The 16,141-nt window shown below is 42.5% G+C and overlaps 2 protein-coding genes across 2 annotated transcripts; both read left to right on the forward strand.

Annotated features, from left to right (window-relative positions):
- The first annotated feature begins 573 nt into the window (after positions 1 to 573).
- Positions 574 to 10,741, forward strand: si:ch211-286b5.4 (afadin- and alpha-actinin-binding protein). The gene is made up of 12 exons (XM_036560257.1): positions 574 to 634; positions 1,261 to 1,361; positions 1,548 to 1,616; positions 3,818 to 3,941; positions 5,132 to 5,210; positions 6,096 to 6,213; positions 6,827 to 7,004; positions 8,007 to 8,110; positions 8,712 to 8,866; positions 10,155 to 10,270; positions 10,364 to 10,514; positions 10,651 to 10,741. Exons 1-12 carry the CDS (start codon positions 574 to 576, stop codon positions 10,739 to 10,741), a joined length of 1,347 nt encoding a protein of 448 aa, XP_036416150.1.
- Positions 10,742 to 11,878: 1,137 nt separating this feature from the next.
- nanos3 (nanos homolog 3) lies at positions 11,879 to 15,910 on the forward strand. Its single transcript, XM_036560258.1, has 2 exons — positions 11,879 to 12,027; positions 14,951 to 15,910. The coding sequence occupies exons 1-2, from the start codon at positions 11,879 to 11,881 to the stop codon at positions 15,720 to 15,722; spliced, it is 921 nt and encodes a 306-aa protein (XP_036416151.1). The 3' UTR covers positions 15,723 to 15,910.
- Positions 15,911 to 16,141: the final 231 nt, after the last annotated feature.

Genomic DNA, 16,141 nt, shown 5'->3' on the forward strand with positions numbered 1-16,141 from the left:
TTGAAACGCGTGGAGTAGTTCACTCTCTTTCGTACAGGTCTTCACTGCTTTACAGAGCTTTGTGTCGACATCACCGTTATTTCCTGCACGTTTCTCTGATATTAAACCGGAATACTAAACAACAGTTTTCAACCTAATCTGCCTAATAAAACAGCACGAGCACGCTCAGCGCCTTCAATCCGGCCACAGTAGCTGCTGACTGATTAGGAGAAATCAGAGTCAGCTGAGCTGGTCTGAAAGCCCACTCTCAGCTTCACTCTGTAACCTCCACCTACAGGCCCTCTGTGAAGGACAGAGCGGAGAGAGCGAGAGAGAGTCCACACTCAGGTAATGGACAGCAAACAAACCAAATCTCGTCCAGTTTTACAAAGGGTTTGTTGACTGAACCCCAATGTGATGGAAAACCATTTAGCCTGAGTTTGTACATGTTTATATGTCATGCATGAATTTAAGTCTATCTACCTTAATTATTAATATGTATATTAATTATATCAGGAAAGTGTGTGTGTGTGTGTGTGTGTGTGTGTGTGTGTGTGTGTGTGTGTGTGTGTGTGTTGAGGTCCGGCGTAGACGATGGCATACAAACATGGAGGAAGACCACTAGTATCTTTTGGTAGAGTTCAGGAGTTCTCAGGTATGATTTACTCTTACAGCTCCACATTGATTCACAACTTAACTGCTTATACATAAATATTCTGGCCACTTTATTAGAAACACTTTCCTTCTGCTTCCACTCACTGGCCACTTTATTAGAAACACCTCCCCTGTGTTTCCATTCACTGCCCACTTTATTAGAAACACCTCCCCTGTGTTTCCATTCACTGGCCACTTTATTAGAAACACCTCCCCTGTGTTTCCATTCACTGGCCACTTTATTAGAAACACCTCCCCTGTGTTTCCATTCACTGGCCACTTTATTAGAAACAACTACATTGACCTTTCTTATGTTTACACTTACTTTGTAATGTCCACCCACCTCATAGCTCCACGATACAGATGTATATTTACAGCATGTAGCCCAACTGTTTCTATCTATTTATTATCCTCAGTGTCAATGGTCAGTTACAGAGGTCACAGAGCTGCAGTGTCACTACCATGTCAGTGTCATGGAGTGTGGTCCTCCACCAAAATATCTGGACAGTGGTGGTCCATTTCAGATAGGTTACAAAGCTCAAATGGCTAGTTAGTGTAGGTAAGCCAGGTGGATGCAATCTGACAGTTCAGTGTATAGGAAGGGAAATGTTTCTCTCTGTTTCACAGAAATACAGACCACTCATGCGTCCCTGAAGGCCAGTCCGCCCCACAGCACCTCCTACAGGATCCTCCAGGAGGAAGAGAAGGTGAAGAACAGCTCCCTTCAGGTACAGCATAGAAGAAAACGAGCATTACTGACAAACACAGAAGCTCCTGATGTGCGAGACTAAAGATTGAGGGACACTTCTGTTCTAAGAGGATATTATAAGTCAGTTGTATTGCTTACTTGAGTCACTGATTGACATTTCTAGTTACACAGATGTTTAAATATGTGTTCTCCTTCCTGTTTACAGGAGCAGCTTATTGAAAGAGATCAGTACATCGCCCGGCTGCAGGATGCACTTCGGTTAGAGAGGGAGAGGGTATGTCATAAACAGCTATAAGCAGTCTCAGATAGCATGTGGATGTGGGCAACTCCTGGCAAACGTATGGCACTGCTGGCTCACTGTTGGCACTGGCAAACTGCATGGCAGCCAAAAGCAGCCCGCATTACAACAAGCGTATCTAGCCTACATATCCTAAAACAGATCTGGGGCCCTTTTGTCAGAGATATGGATACAGATACAGGAGCTTTCATGACATCCATAAATCCTTAATCTATAGTCATTAATATAGAGTTGATCCCCTCTTTGCAGCTGTAACACCTTCCACTCTTCTGGGAAGCTTTCTACAAGATTTTGCAGTATGTTTATGGGAATTTCTGCCCAGTCATCCAGAAGAGCATTTGTGAGGTCAGACACTGATGTTGGACGAGAGGGCCTGGCTCGCAATCTCTGTTCTTGTTTATCCCAAAGGTGTTTGTTGGGGTTGAGGTCAGGGCTCTGTGAGGGCCAGTCAAGTTCTTCCTGACCAAACTCACCCAGTCATGCCTTTATGGAGCTGCTTTGTGCACTGGGGCTCAGTCAGGCTGGAACAGAAAAGGTTCTTCCCCAAACTGTTCCACAAAGCTGGAAGCATAGAATTGTCCAGAATGTCTTTGTTATAGCATTAAGATTTCTCTTCACAGGAACTAAGGGTTCTAGACCAACCCCTGAAAAACAACCCCATATCATCATCCCTCCTCCACCAAACTGTACAGCTGGCACAGTGCAGTCAGGCAGGTAACGTTTTCCTGGCATTCGCCAAACCCAGACTCATCCATCAGACTGACAGATAGAGAAGTGTGATTCGTCACTCCACAGAATACGTTTCCACTGCTCCAGAGTCCAGTGGCGGGGTGCTTTACATCACTCCATCCAATGCTTGGTGATGTAAGGCTTGCACGCAGCTGCTCAGCCATGGAAAACCTGCCATGAAGCTCTTGGCGCAGTTTTTGTGCTGATGTTAATCCCAGAGGAGGTTCGGAGCTCTGCAGTTTTTGAGTCAGCAGAGCTTTGGTGACTTTTACACACTATGCGCGACCCGCTCTGTAACTTTACGTGATCTGACACTTCATGGCTGAGTTGCTGTGGTTCCTAAACGCTTCCACTTTTCAACAACACCACTCACAGTTGATTGTGGAATGTTTAGGGGGGGTTTCATGAATTGACTTGTTGCGATGGTGGCATCATGTTACAGTATCACGATCGTACTCAGTGAGCACTTTAGAACGACCCCTTCTTTCAGAAATGTTTATAAAGGCAGACTGCATGGCTAAGTGCTTGATTTTATACACCTGTGCCTTTGAGAATGAATGAAACTGAATTCACTGATTAAAAGGTGGGTCCCATTACTTTTGCTCCTATACTGTATATCAGTCCTTTATTGGTCATTGGAACAATATTCAAAGGGTGAACTTGGTACATGTTTACTGTTTGCCTGCAAGAACAAAATTAACCTAATTAGAAAGAAAAACAGATTTTGGGTCCCTGTGTCTTTAAGTAGTCCAGCAAAATCTGCGTCAACACTACAAAAAAAAAATCCTAGTTTGCAATTGAATTCAAACTTGGTTTAAAATGATTTGTGGCTTAAAATTTTATGCCCATCAAACACCAAATAGCAAGTTAACATTACTAAACCAGTTTCAGATAAACGTCATTCCACAGCGGTATGGAAGGAGTAAGTGTGGGCCAGGACTGAGTCCACACTTCTGCTATCTGGGGGTTGATTTTTTTTCAATTTTCACCCAATTTATCCAGTTTCACCTGCTATGTATCATAACCCAGTGCCAGCAGTCTGAGAGGTTAGCATGTGCTTCCTCTGAGACACATGAACTTCTATCACATCTGACCACCACTAACGCAACATCACTGGACAGCTCAAGATGCTTGGAGGAGAACACTAACTGCCAGCCGATTGTCAGTGAACAGAAGCCTGTGTTGACTATCATCGCGCTGAGTAATGGGCATCTTTTGGACTTCTGGTCACAGGTGGCTGTGGCATCACAGGGGATCAGTCTACAGATTACAGGGCCAACCCTTATAAGTTGCGATGCAAGCCAGGTTTTACTTATATCCCAGCAAACCTTGTTCTTTTTGCAGTGGTGAGGCTACAGTGTGCAGGGTTGAACAGAGAATTGACACCAGACTGTTATTGCTTGTTCAGTAGCATGTATGTCTCCTTATTTCTGCCTCTCTATCTTCAGAATGTGAAGCTGCAGTCTCGGTTTAACCAGCAGGGGTTGGAGCTGAGGCGCAGAGAGCAGCACGCCAACAGAATGAGAGAAAAACTCTCTCAGGTCACTGACCGACACAGGGACCGCGGAGCGTGTAAGACAAACGCACACAATAAAAACAAAAACAACTGATACTGCACATATTTAACAGGCTGGATCAGTGTCTGGATTCAGGAAACAAGAGGAACCACTAGAGTGATGTTTGTCCTCTTATAGTATCCTTGCTTCAACTTCTTATAGAGGAACTCCACTGATTTTTTTTTCTTTAAAAGTATACCGTGAAGATGTAAACGAAGTCATTCAGAGTGGTTTGGTACGAAAAGTTCTAGAGAAACTTACTCATCAGAATTATTCACAGTGGTGCTGATAGGAACCAGATGTCTGAAGAGTTTAATGCCTCTAAAATGGTTATGAAAATGCTGCATGATGTCTCAGACATTGATTTATGATAGTCTTGAAAAGGTTTTAGCTTGAATTCTAATTTTTTTTTAAAAAACATTCATGACGGATGGGTACATGCAGGAAGTTAGAAGGCAGAAATGCCTTCAAAGAAGTGCCCTCAAAGAAAATGTATCTTTTCAGATTTATGACTATTTTACCATCAACATTACATATGAAACAGAAGACTTGTGTAGGTTCACTGGTGGTTTTGAATAGTAAATAAAATGTCTATATCTGTGTTGTAGACACTGTGACCCCTGGTTCCTATCAGCACCACTGTAAAGACATCTGAGTCTGTAAGTTTCTCTACAGTGAACCATTTCACACCAAACCACTCTAAATAACTCTGTTTACATCTCATTTTCAACCAATGAATTATATATACTTTTTGAAAAAGTTCACCTTTAATTCAACCTGAAATCCAAACAAACCTTTTCCATTCTGTTCATATAAACCATGATTCATCATAACATATAGAAAACAAAATATTTCTGTTTTTTCCTGTAATCTTCCATCAAAATGTAAAGACTTTTGGTCTAACCTGTAGTTAAAACCCGTTTTACATCACCGTACACCAGTAGGCAGGAGACAATAACATTAACCTATAACATCATGTTTCTCCTCTGGTTTCCACCACTGTCTTCAGAGACCCTCCATGATCCTGCATTTCACTCACTAATACCTCACAGTGCAGAAGGAGGATGTTACTGTTTCCCATTCACACTGACTTTAATGACTTTTTAAAATGTCCCCCTAGTGGCCAGAGTTCAAACTGCATTATCATGTTAAAATGAACATGATTAAAAAGAATAAAATGGATTTTTTCTGTTTTCCTGCCTGCAGCCATAGAGATCATGAATGCTCTTCCGAAGCCATCAGGACGAAGGGAGCCTGTGTCCAGGGCTGCGAGGGCTGATTGGAGGTACTCTGTCACTCTGACACTCTCTGTGTGTGTTCCTGTCTTTCTCTCTGACTATCTGTGTCTCTGACTCTGTGTCCCATCCTGCCACTGCCTCACGCTCTATCTCTCTCTCTTTCTCTCTCTCTCTTGGACTCTCTCTATCTCTCTCTGACTCTATCACTCTGACTCTTATGTTCTGTGTGTGTTCCAGTCTTTCTCTCTGACTGTCTCTGACTCTGTGTCTCATTCTCTTCCTCTCTGTGTGTCTCTCTCACTCTTTCAGTGTGTGTCTCTCTCACTGTCTTTCGTGTGTCTCTCTCTCTCTCTCTCTTTGTGTGTGTCTCTCTGTCACTCTTTCTGTGTCTCTCTGACTCACTCTCTTTGTGTCTCTCGTGTCTCTCTGTCTCTCTTTGTGTGTGTGTCTCTCTGTCTCTTTGTCTCTCTCTGACTCACTCTTTGTGTGTCTTTCTCTGACTCACTCTTTTTGTGTCTCTCTGTCTCTCTCTTTGTGTGTGTCTCTCTCTGTCTCTCTCTCTGTGTCTATCTGACTCTCTCTCTCTCTCTCTCTCTCTGTCTCTTTCTCGCTTTGTGTGTCTGTGTGTCTCTTTGACTCACTTTCTTTGTGTGTCTCTCTCTGTCTCTCTCTTTGTGTGTGTTTCTCTGTCTCTAACTCACTCTCTTTGTGTGTGTTTCTCTGTCTCTAACTCACTCTCTTTGTGTGTGTTTCTCTGTCTCTAACTCACTCTCTTTGTGTGTGTGTCTCTGTCTCTCTCTTTGTGTGTCTCTGTCTCTCTCTTTGTGTGTGTCTCTCTGTCTCTCTCTTTTTGTGTGTGTGTGTGTGTGTCTCTCTGACTCTCTCTGATGGACTTTCTCTCTCTGTGTGTCTCTATCACTCTCTTTCTAAAGGAAAGACCAGGCTCTACAGCTGATGTTGGAGAGGAGGGAGGCGGAGCTTAGAGAGGCTATGAAGCTCCGCCACAGCCTCACAACTCTCCTGCACGCGCTCAGAACTGACATGCAGCAGGTGAGACAGAGCTGGTTTATTCAAATCTGATATTCCTCATTTTTCAGGTCTCTTTTAAAATTAGAGGAATAGTTTGATCAGAACATTTTAAACACCCCAAACTCCAAACATAATCAGCCTCGACATGATTCTAAAGTCTGCTGTCTTAGTTAAACTGGAGCTACGAGGCTAATGTAGCTAAAAAGTAATGAAAGCTTATGTACACCAATTAGCATGGTGCTAAACTGCATGACTAGATCACTACATTGGCCTCGGACTGTGTGGAGTTGTTCAGTATCTCTAATAGACTTGATTACATGGTTTCTGTCGCTGACACTGTTATTTATACACAAGGACTAAAGTACATGAGAGTAGCTGGAAACAGTATCAGAGGTCGCCTTGAAGTCTGAACTGTGTCTGCACTTTTGTTCATTTGTGTCCGTTTTGTGTCCTTCACCACCCCCAAAGGTGGTATGAGTGACTCCAAAGTCACCCCCAAGACACATTACACCCCCACTCATAAATATATTAATGGCGTGTGCGAACAGGGCCTGAGATTGACGCTGTGCTCTATTCTGTCTGTTTGTTGAGACCAAGTGACGTTTCAGCCCTTACATTAAGAACCTGTGGACAGACCCTGCAGGACAGTGTGGATGCTGAGGAGGAGGAGGAGGAAGAGGAGGACGAGCAGCAGGAAGTGGACACCAGCTGGCTGGTCCAATCAGAGCAGTCGCTCGGTGATCATGTGACAGGGGGTGTGGTTCTGGAGTGGACGCAGGTGAAGAAGAGACTGAGGGAGCTGCAGTCGGAGAGTAAGAGCTGTTACTTTTACTTTTTCGATGTTTACGGTGTTTTCAGAGCTGTGTGGACACGCAAGTCTGATCTTTTCAAATAAGGCCACTTTCATATGTGGTCCTAGATCCGATGCATGTCCAATTCGTGGCCTTGCGACCTTAATGAGAACTCAAGATTGGAAATTAGGTGTTTTATATTCACTGCGCATGCACCATTCTTCAGTGTTAACATGACAGCAGCGCCAAACCTGAAGTTAAAGCCAGTAAACAGTGCAAAGCATCTGACCATTTCTCACCTTCATCTCACTCTAATAGTGAACAGCAGAGAGCAGTTTAGGGCTGATTATCTTGGCGGCGAAGACTTGTTCTGCTGGTTACTATATTCATAGTTCACGGGGTTCACTCACAACGTTATTGATTAGACTTTGCATATCGTCCCTGTCCAAAGAAAACCGTGTATCTCCATTTTTGTCGATTTTTATTTTTCTATGTCAGTTCGACACACCAGCCGTCCTTTATGTCGTCTGAGAATTTCATGATGAATGGACCAGTAGAAATGCTCTAAAATTACTTGGAATAAAATCTCTGTACATTGACTTACATTGAAAGGTAAGAATGTTTTTGCCGTCTCCTGTAAAGTTACTATTTTTTGCAGCAGAGTTTCCATGTGTGGACTGGGGAGTGAACAGTGCATTGGGAATCTTTAACTATGTTTACTTACTTGATCAAAGTCTTTTATTTTGGGGAAAAAAGTGGAAAAGATTTGCATGAAATGGGCCAATTAAGGCAAAAAGATTTGATTTTTGATCTGGTGACGTAAACATAGCATAAGAAATATAGGTTCAGCAAACATGCTAACTTTTCTAGCAATGAATGGTAGTTGGTAGGCCTCAATTAACATAATATAATTGTAAAGTAACGTTTAACTTTTTTTACTGAACCCGTCCGTTAACGATCGCTGCATTTGTGTGCACGTGTGGTTGTAATTTGTCATTTTGTTATGTGTGTGTGAATGTGTAGGCCCTGTTGCTGTGAGGACGGATCAGGAGAAGCTCCTGGCTCAGCTTGAAGAAGAGCTGGAGCAGAGCAGAGAGTTGGTCCAAGTTCAGCAGCAGCTACTGCAGGTCTTAATACATACCTAACAGACCTAATACGCACCCAGTATGGCCGACACGTCCACTAAACAAGGCTTATACATAAACAAATGTTGTGTGGCCAATTTATTAGAAACACCAATCTTGTACCTTCATTGGCCGTTTAATCAGAAACACCAACCATATGGTTTACACAGGTTTACGTTTACAGACTGTAGTCCAACGGTCACCAACCCTAGTCCTGGAGATCTACTTTCTGTGGAGTCTAGTTCTAACCACAATTTGCCACACCTGCTAATTAACTTCAAGTCCCTGATTGGCTGGTTTGGATGCATTCGTGTTGGGTATGGAGGGGGCAGCGTGTTAGATGCAAGTCTGACTTAAACTCCACAGGAAAGTAGATCTCCAGGAAATCATACTAATAATAGTATGAATAGTACTAATAAAGTGCTTGTTGAGTGTATGTTAAACAGAGGATGGTGACTGACCCATCTCCTCTCTCTCACTGGCCCTTATTTCAGTTAAACATTGATATGACTACCAGATAGATCACTGATGACCATCATTTATTTTAGACTGGCACTGGTGGTGTTTTACTGTAAATGTCAAAAAAATTCTCTCTCTCTCTCAGGACAATGTGGACTCTCCTCTTCCAGATGCTCTGATCGACTCCTATTATCTGGAAGAATGGGAGCGGCTTCAGGACCGGTGGGTGGAGCTTAAACATCAGAGGCGGAGCTTCCAGCAGGAGAGGCAGGCTTTCACTGATGCTGCAATCCGATTAGGGCCATGAGGTGAGAAGATTTTTCAAAAACTCCTGCTGTATTCAGTGGTTGAAATGTAAACGGAGTCATTCAGAGTGGTTTGATGTGAAATGATTCATAGTGGTGGTGATAGGAACCAGGAGTCACCATGACTACAACACAAATACAGCCATCTTATTTACTATCCAAAACCAACAGTTTCACAGGTCTTGGAGGAAGCCTGTGTTAGCCTTCACCCTCCTAGCGTTGATAGTATCGTGTGACTGGGGGAGTCCTAACTAGCGGGTGGATTTGGCAACGACTAAATTGGGGAGATAATTGGATTAAAATCCAAAAAATAAATAAATAAATATATGGAATGTTAATGATCATCATTGATCATTTAATGGTCATCAGTGATCTAACTGGTAGTTTCATGTAATAGTGGAAAATCTGAAGAGGGGGCTCAGTATTCTCACTAAGAGGGCATTCTGATGGAGACTCACAGTATTCCAACTCTGAGTATTCCCAGTATGGGGCACAATATTCAGTTTTCAGAAGGGGCAAAGTATTCCAACTAAGGGATCAGTGTATTCCCAATGAGGGGGCGAAGTATACCCAGTGAGTGCAAGCAATATTCCAATTGAAGAAGCACAATATTCCCACTGAGGGGGTGCAGCATTCCCACTGAGTGGGTGTGATATTCCAATTAAGGATGTGGAGTATTCCCACTGAGGGGGGCACAGCGTTTCCTCTGTGGAAGCACAGCACTCCCAACGAAAGAGTTCAGCATGTTCACAGAAGGGCTCAAAGTATTCCGACTGCAATATACCAGCTAAGGAGGGCACAGTATTTTTTCTGAGGATTCAGAATTCCCAAGCTAATGGGCACAGTATTCACACTGAGGGGTGCAGCATTCCCAACGAGTGGCGGCAATGTTCTATTCCAGTTTAGATCATTTCAGGCTTCTTCATCCTTGTTCTGGTGAGTGTCAGTCTGTGTAATATATCAAGAATACTGGATCCTTTGTTGTTAATAATTGATCCAAGGAAGCAAAAGCTGTTGACCATTTCTACATCTTGACCATCAGTGGTGAACTTAATGAGAATAATTTATTATTATTGCCATAACCGGATAAATAATGTAAGCTGACCTTGGGGGAGGGGGGTATGGACCCCTTTTCATACCCTATTAGGGATTATAATGTATTCTCTAATATTCCCTGTAGTGTCCACTTCTTGATGCGATATAGAAAATGGGTGTTAAGTGGCTGAAGTAATGATCTAACCACTTCGGTGTGTGTGTGTGTGTGTGTGTGTGTGTGTATAGAGGTGTGTGTTTGAGCAGCAGAAGGCAGCTCTCATGAAGCAGCAGTTCCTCACTACATCTCCAATAACGAAGACCAGCCACTCAAACAGGAGAGAGAGCACAGCACTCGGAGAGCTGCGTACGTATGAAACCCCACACCAGCACCACAGTGAACAAACACAGCCTAACACTGCCTTTACACTCGCTAACTACAGCACACTGTGTGTGTCAGGAATGGCAGCTCCAGACAGTCTGGCTCTCTCCCCCTGTGCTCCCATCACTCCCTCCTCTGAGGGGTCAGAGGGGCCTGGGTCAGCTCAGAACATTATGACCCCCAGCACTCCGGAACTTTACTCTGTTCTGCAGCTCAATTACTACTGCAGGTACATTCTCTGTGTCTCTCTACCTCTCTCTCCCTCCCTCCGTCTCTCACACACTCTGTCTCTCTCTGTATGTCTTTATCTGTATATGAAATAAACTGTCACTCTCTCACTCTTACCCTATCTCTCTCTCTCTCAGGTCAGTGGAGAGTCCTCCTCCTTTTCAGAAGGAGCCACAGGGAGGCGTTTTCAGCCCTGACCACCAAAACATGGATGACTGGCCTTTTTAGTCCAAACCCAGGCCTGTCTGTGTGTGTATTTATCACTGTGTGGGGACCAGAGCCTCTCTCTGCGCTGAACTCATGACATTACTCTGCTCTCTGAGAGGCAAAATGACTTATTAGTCTTATTAGACTTATAAGCAGTAAAAGAGGCCAAAGCTGATGTTTTGGTTGCTTTGGTTGGGGTTAGGTTGGGTGAAGGACGGCAGCATTTACACACATTACGCTCGGTAGTTTTTTGTGTGTGTGTTGAATGAATGGTTTTGTACATCATTTCTTTCTAAATTTATGTATTGACTAAATAAAATTCTTAAAACATTATGAATGTCATGCATTATGTTTGACTGGTTGTGCTTCAGAAAACTTGGTTTTTCTCTTTTTGTGGTGCTGAGACAAAAAGCTGAGACAAAACTGTCAGTAATCAAAAGATGGTGTGACCTTTGATAAAGTTGGTGTGAATCAGAAATCAACTCATTTTCCTTCTGTGACATATTTGTAAGTGAAACACGGCATGAGGGTCTCTGAGCTAGGGGATGGGGGGGGTGTAACATGATATTATTAACTGGAATTCCAAAATTTCTGCATAACTAAATGGTTAAGATGTAAACAAAGTCATTCAGAGTGGTTTGGTGTGAAATGCTTTGCTCTAGAGAAACTTAGTCAGAATTGTTCACAGTGGTGGTGATAGGAACCAGGCGTCCACCTCTAAAAGCTCCCTCATGTAAATTTATTACTTGAAACGATTATGAATATGCTGCCTGATGTATGACGTAGTTTAATAACAGTCTTGAGATCAGAACTGGGCTAAAAATGTGTTAAAAAAAGCATTCATAGTGGAGAGATACAAATAAATGTTATTTCCTCTACAGTAATTTTGTTTCTAAAATATGATAAATCATGCTTAATATGATCAACTGACAGGACAAAAGGGTAAAGGTTACTTTAAAAGCTATGGATGAGCTGGTTTAGGGGCTTCTCAGAGCCGAAAGTTCACGATTATTGCTGTTTAGCCCCGCCCAACATGAAGCTCCGCCCTGCAATCGAGCTGAGAAAGCAAAGCTGAGGACCGTTCATTAAGCCTGGGGCGTGGCTACATCTGTAGGCCCGCCCTCACTTTCCAGCGTGAACTCAAGAACTGCCGCCGAAATGAAAAGGGGCGTGGCTGAAGCGGCAGCGATTGTCAGTGGGCGGGGCTTGTCTATGAGCCCCGTCCACGCCCCAGGCTTGCCTCGCTGTATTTGCTGGGGTTCTCAAAGGTGGCCGCTCGCGCACGGCCGAGAGATCCCGCACGAGAGGTCAGAGAAAGGTCAGTGTTGGGGTCAGGAAGAAGATGAGTAGCCAACAGTGTGAGAATGTGTTTAAAAACAGCACTACGTTGTCACTTGACCTTCTCGTGAACCTCTCGCGCTCCTGTTCGCGTTTGTGGGCTTTGTAAAGTGAATTAGTTTTAAAGTTTGTAGTGAAAAACTCCCGGGAACCGAACAGTAGCTCGAGCGCTCCCAGAGAGGCTCACCGAGAGTTTCACGTGTGAAAAACTTCAGTTTGTGTGACGGAAAACATTGAACTCCCGTTTCCTTCAGCGGCTAATTGAGATCACTCAAAGTGCACGCTGTAATTTTCAGTCCGCTCTGTGATTGGTGCACACCTGAGCCACGCACAGAGCACGTGCACCGCCTTTTTTCTTGGTACCTCGGGGGTGAAAATGGTTGAGTTTGTGTTGATATTGTTGTTCATGCTGGCGTTTGTGGTAATGCTGGTGTTGATGGTTGTGGTGGGGTTGGTGTTAATATTGTTGGTATTGATTTTGATGTGGATAAAGTGCTAATGTTGGTGTTGAATTTCATGTTGCCCCCAATGTTGGTGTTGATTTTTTATGTTAATTCTGATGTAGTTGAGATTGGTGTTAATGTTGTTGGTGTTAATTTTGATTAACGTTTTTAATGTTAAAGTAGCTGGTGGTGTTAATGTTGTTGGTGTTGATTTTGATTTCGTTGATGGTTTTGATGTTAATGTTGATGTAGATGAGATTGGTGTTAATTTTGATGTTGTTAATGATGGTGTGGAAATTAGTGTTAATGTTGTTGGTGTTGTTTTTGGTGATGGTTTCAGTGTTAAAGTAGTTGTTGGTGTTGATTTTGATGTTATTGATGGTTTTTTTATTTTGATGTTGACAGTGTAATGAAGTACTTGATAGTGTTTACAAAGTTGGTGTTAATGTTGATGTAGTTGATGGTGTTAATGAAGTTGTTGTTATTGGTGTCAATGTTGGGTGTTGAGGTTTGTGTTCGAGTGCTGATGTTTCTCTCAGACACAATCAGAACCAACATTGACAGCAGTATTGCATATGTATGTGGTAATGTTAGTGTTGTAATTTAAGTTATTGTTGTAAAGTTAGTGTTATTTTTGATACTGGAGTTGTTGGTTGTTGGTGTTGGCATTATTAGTGTTAATGTTGGTGCTGATATTTGTGTCAATTGATGTTGGTGTTAATACTGATGTTTATATTAATGTTAATGATTTGGTTTTGATGTTTGTGTATGTTCATGATGTTGATGTAGTTGGATTTAATGATGTAGTTGGTGTTGTAGGTGTTAATGTTGCTGTTGGTGTTGTAGATGGTGTTAATGGTGCTGATGTTGGTTTTGGTGGTTATGTTGACATTGGTGCTAATGTTGCTGTTGCAGGTGATGATGCAGCCACATCAGCTACAGCGTCAGCTTTGGTGTTAATGTTGGTGTTGACACTGATGCCGGTGTTGATTTTATGTAGTTGATGTTCTTGTTAGCATTGGTGTTATTGTTGATGCATTTGAAATTGGTGTTAATGTTGGTGTTGATTGTGATGTCGTTGAATATGTTGGTGTTAATGTAGTTGATGGTGTTAATGTTGGTGTAGTTGCTGTTGGTGTCTATGTTAGTGTTAATGTTGTTGGTGTTGACCTTGATGATGGTGTTAATGAAGTAATTGTTGTTGGTTTTATTTTGATGTTGATAATGATAGTGTTATTGTTGGTGTTGATTTTGATGTTAATGGTGGTGTTAAAGTTGGTGTTGTTTTTATGTTGCTGTTAATGTTGTTGGAGTTGATTTTGATGGTAATTTTGAAGTAGTTGATGTGGTGTTAATGGTATTGGTATTCATTTTGATGTCATGGATGGTTTTGATGTTAATGATGTAGTTGAAGTTGGTGGTGATGTTTGTGTTAATGTTGTTGGTGTTAATTTTGATGTCGTGGATGTTTGTGTTATTGCAGTTAATGTTGGATTTAATGCTGTTGGTGTTGATTTAGATAATGTTGGTGTTAATGTTGGTGTTCATTTTGATATAATTGATGATGGTGGTGTTAATGTAGTTGATGTTGGCGTTAATGTTGGTGTTGATTTTGATGTTAGTGTTAATGTTGGTATAGTTGCTGTTGGTGTTGGTATTGTTGTTGGTGTTGATTTTGATGTTAGTGTTCATGTTGGTATAGTTGCTGTTGGTGTTGTTGTTAATGTTGTTGGTGTTGATTTTGATGTTGATGATGGTGTTAGTGTTGAAGTAGTTGATGTTGGTGTTAATGTTGTTTATGCTAATTTTGATGCCGTGGATGGTTTTGATGTTAATGATGTAGTTGAAGTTGGTGGTGATGTTTGTGTTAATGTTGGTGTTAATTTTGATGCCATGGATGTTTGTGTTATTGCAATTGATGTTGGATTTAATGCTGTTGGTGTTGATTTAGATGATGTTGGTGTTCAGTTTGATATAATTGATGATGTTGGTGTTAATGTAGTTGATATTGGTGTTAATGTTGGTGTTGATTTTGATGTTAGTGTTAATGTTGGTATAGTTGCTGTTGGTGTTGATGTTGTTGGTGTTGATTTTGATGTTGTTGATTTTGATGATGTTAATGTTGAAGTAGTTGATGTGGTGTTGACTTTGATGTCTGATGGTTTTGATGTTAACGTTGATGTAGTTGAAGTTGGTGGCAATGTTGATTTTAATGTTGCTGTTAATTTTGTTGGTGTTGATTTTGATGTTGATGTTAATGTTGGTATAGTTGCTGTTGGTGTTGTTGGTGTTGATTTTGATTTTAGTGTTGCTGTTAATGTTGGTGTTGATTTTGATGTCATTGTTGGTTTTGGTGTTGATTTTGTTGTTGATATTGGTCTAATGTAAATAGTTGTTTTTGGTGTAGTAGTTGGTGGTGTTAATGTTGCTGTTGATGTTGCTGTTGCAGCGCTCACTCTCAGCTGGTGTTGATGGAGCCCTCCGAGCAGAAGCAGAAGTACTTTGATCCATGGCGTGACTACCTGGGCCTTGCAGACTTGGTCACATCCATGCGGAAAGCCAGCTTGAGAGTTCCACAAGTTCCCTCCGAGCAAGCTTCGGGGTTTGGTTGGAATGATTGGCCACCACCACCGGTCTCGCCACCTTCGTCATCATCGTCACCATCTTCATCCTCGTTGCATAGTGGGATCATTGAATGGCAAGTCTCTTCAGTTCACTTTTCACATCCTGTGAGCCATGAGCATCAAGCATCACCACCAATCAGAGACTTGACGTCACCTGGTAGCATTTCCTATTCCTACTGGATGTCATTGCCAATCAAACAGGGCAAGCAACGTTCATGCAACCATTCAGAATCACCAGATAACTTTTTCGGTATCTACTGGATGTCATCGCCAGCCAAACGGAGAAAGCATGTGGTCAGTAACTGCTCAACATCACCCAGTAGCGTTTCTTCTTCCTCTCCAGAGGAGAAACAGCCCCAGCAGCAGCAGTGCGGGTTCTGCAGGCATAACGGCGAGTCGGAGAGTGTGTTCACTTCCCACCGGCTCAAGGATCGCAGCGGTTCCGTCATCTGCCCTTATTTAAGCCGGTACGCGTGCCCACAGTGTGGTGCCACAGGAGCACATGCCCACACCCGCCGCTTCTGCCCCCTGGTGGACAGCACGTACAGCTCGGTGTACAACAAATCAGGGGGAAAAGACAAAAAAAGGCAAAAATAAAAAGAAAATAATGTGAGCATGTGGGCGTTTCGCAAAGAGGTGGTGTTTTACAGAGCTGGAGTTCAGTTGGATAACTTTGGCCCAAAGTTGAAGACTGTCCAATGGGAATGTCCCTCAGCTTGGACAGGCTTGACGTTAAGCTTAAGTCATCTGGCTGACCTGAGAAATCCTGCTTTGTGAAAGATCCCCCAGGAGGGTATTTCACAAGAGGAAGGGGGATTTCTCAGTTTAGCCAGATAACGTAAGCCTAAACTCAAGCCTGTCCAAAAAGAGAAGAGCTGAGGGACATTTCTATTGAGGGACAGTCCTTACCGTTAGGCTTATCTGGGTAATTTAGAAATCCTGCTTTGTGAAATACTCCCCAGGACAAGAACGCTGTGGGGTAAAAACAAGAAAAGAACATGACCAGACAAGAAAAA

The sequence above is a fragment of the Colossoma macropomum genome, unplaced genomic scaffold (assembly GCF_904425465.1).
Source record: "Colossoma macropomum unplaced genomic scaffold, Colossoma_macropomum, whole genome shotgun sequence".
In the NCBI taxonomy this organism is placed as follows: domain Eukaryota; kingdom Metazoa; phylum Chordata; class Actinopteri; order Characiformes; family Serrasalmidae; genus Colossoma; species Colossoma macropomum.

Excerpts from the sequence above, each read along its gene's own strand:
- si:ch211-286b5.4 (XM_036560257.1), top strand. The coding sequence starts at position 574 with ATGGCATACAAACATGGAGGAAGACCACTAGTATCTTTTGGTAGAGTT. Across the intron at positions 1,362-1,547 it reads TGAAGAACAGCTCCCTTCAG|GAGCAGCTTATTGAAAGAGA; the intron begins GTACAGCATAGA and ends TCCTGTTTACAG. Across the intron at positions 10,515-10,650 it reads CAGCTCAATTACTACTGCAG|GTCAGTGGAGAGTCCTCCTC; the intron begins GTACATTCTCTG and ends TCTCTCTCTCAG.
- nanos3 (XM_036560258.1), top strand. The coding sequence starts at position 11,879 with ATGAAAAGGGGCGTGGCTGAAGCGGCAGCGATTGTCAGTGGGCGGGGC. Across the intron at positions 12,028-14,950 it reads CGAGAGATCCCGCACGAGAG|CGCTCACTCTCAGCTGGTGT; the intron begins GTCAGAGAAAGG and ends TTGCTGTTGCAG.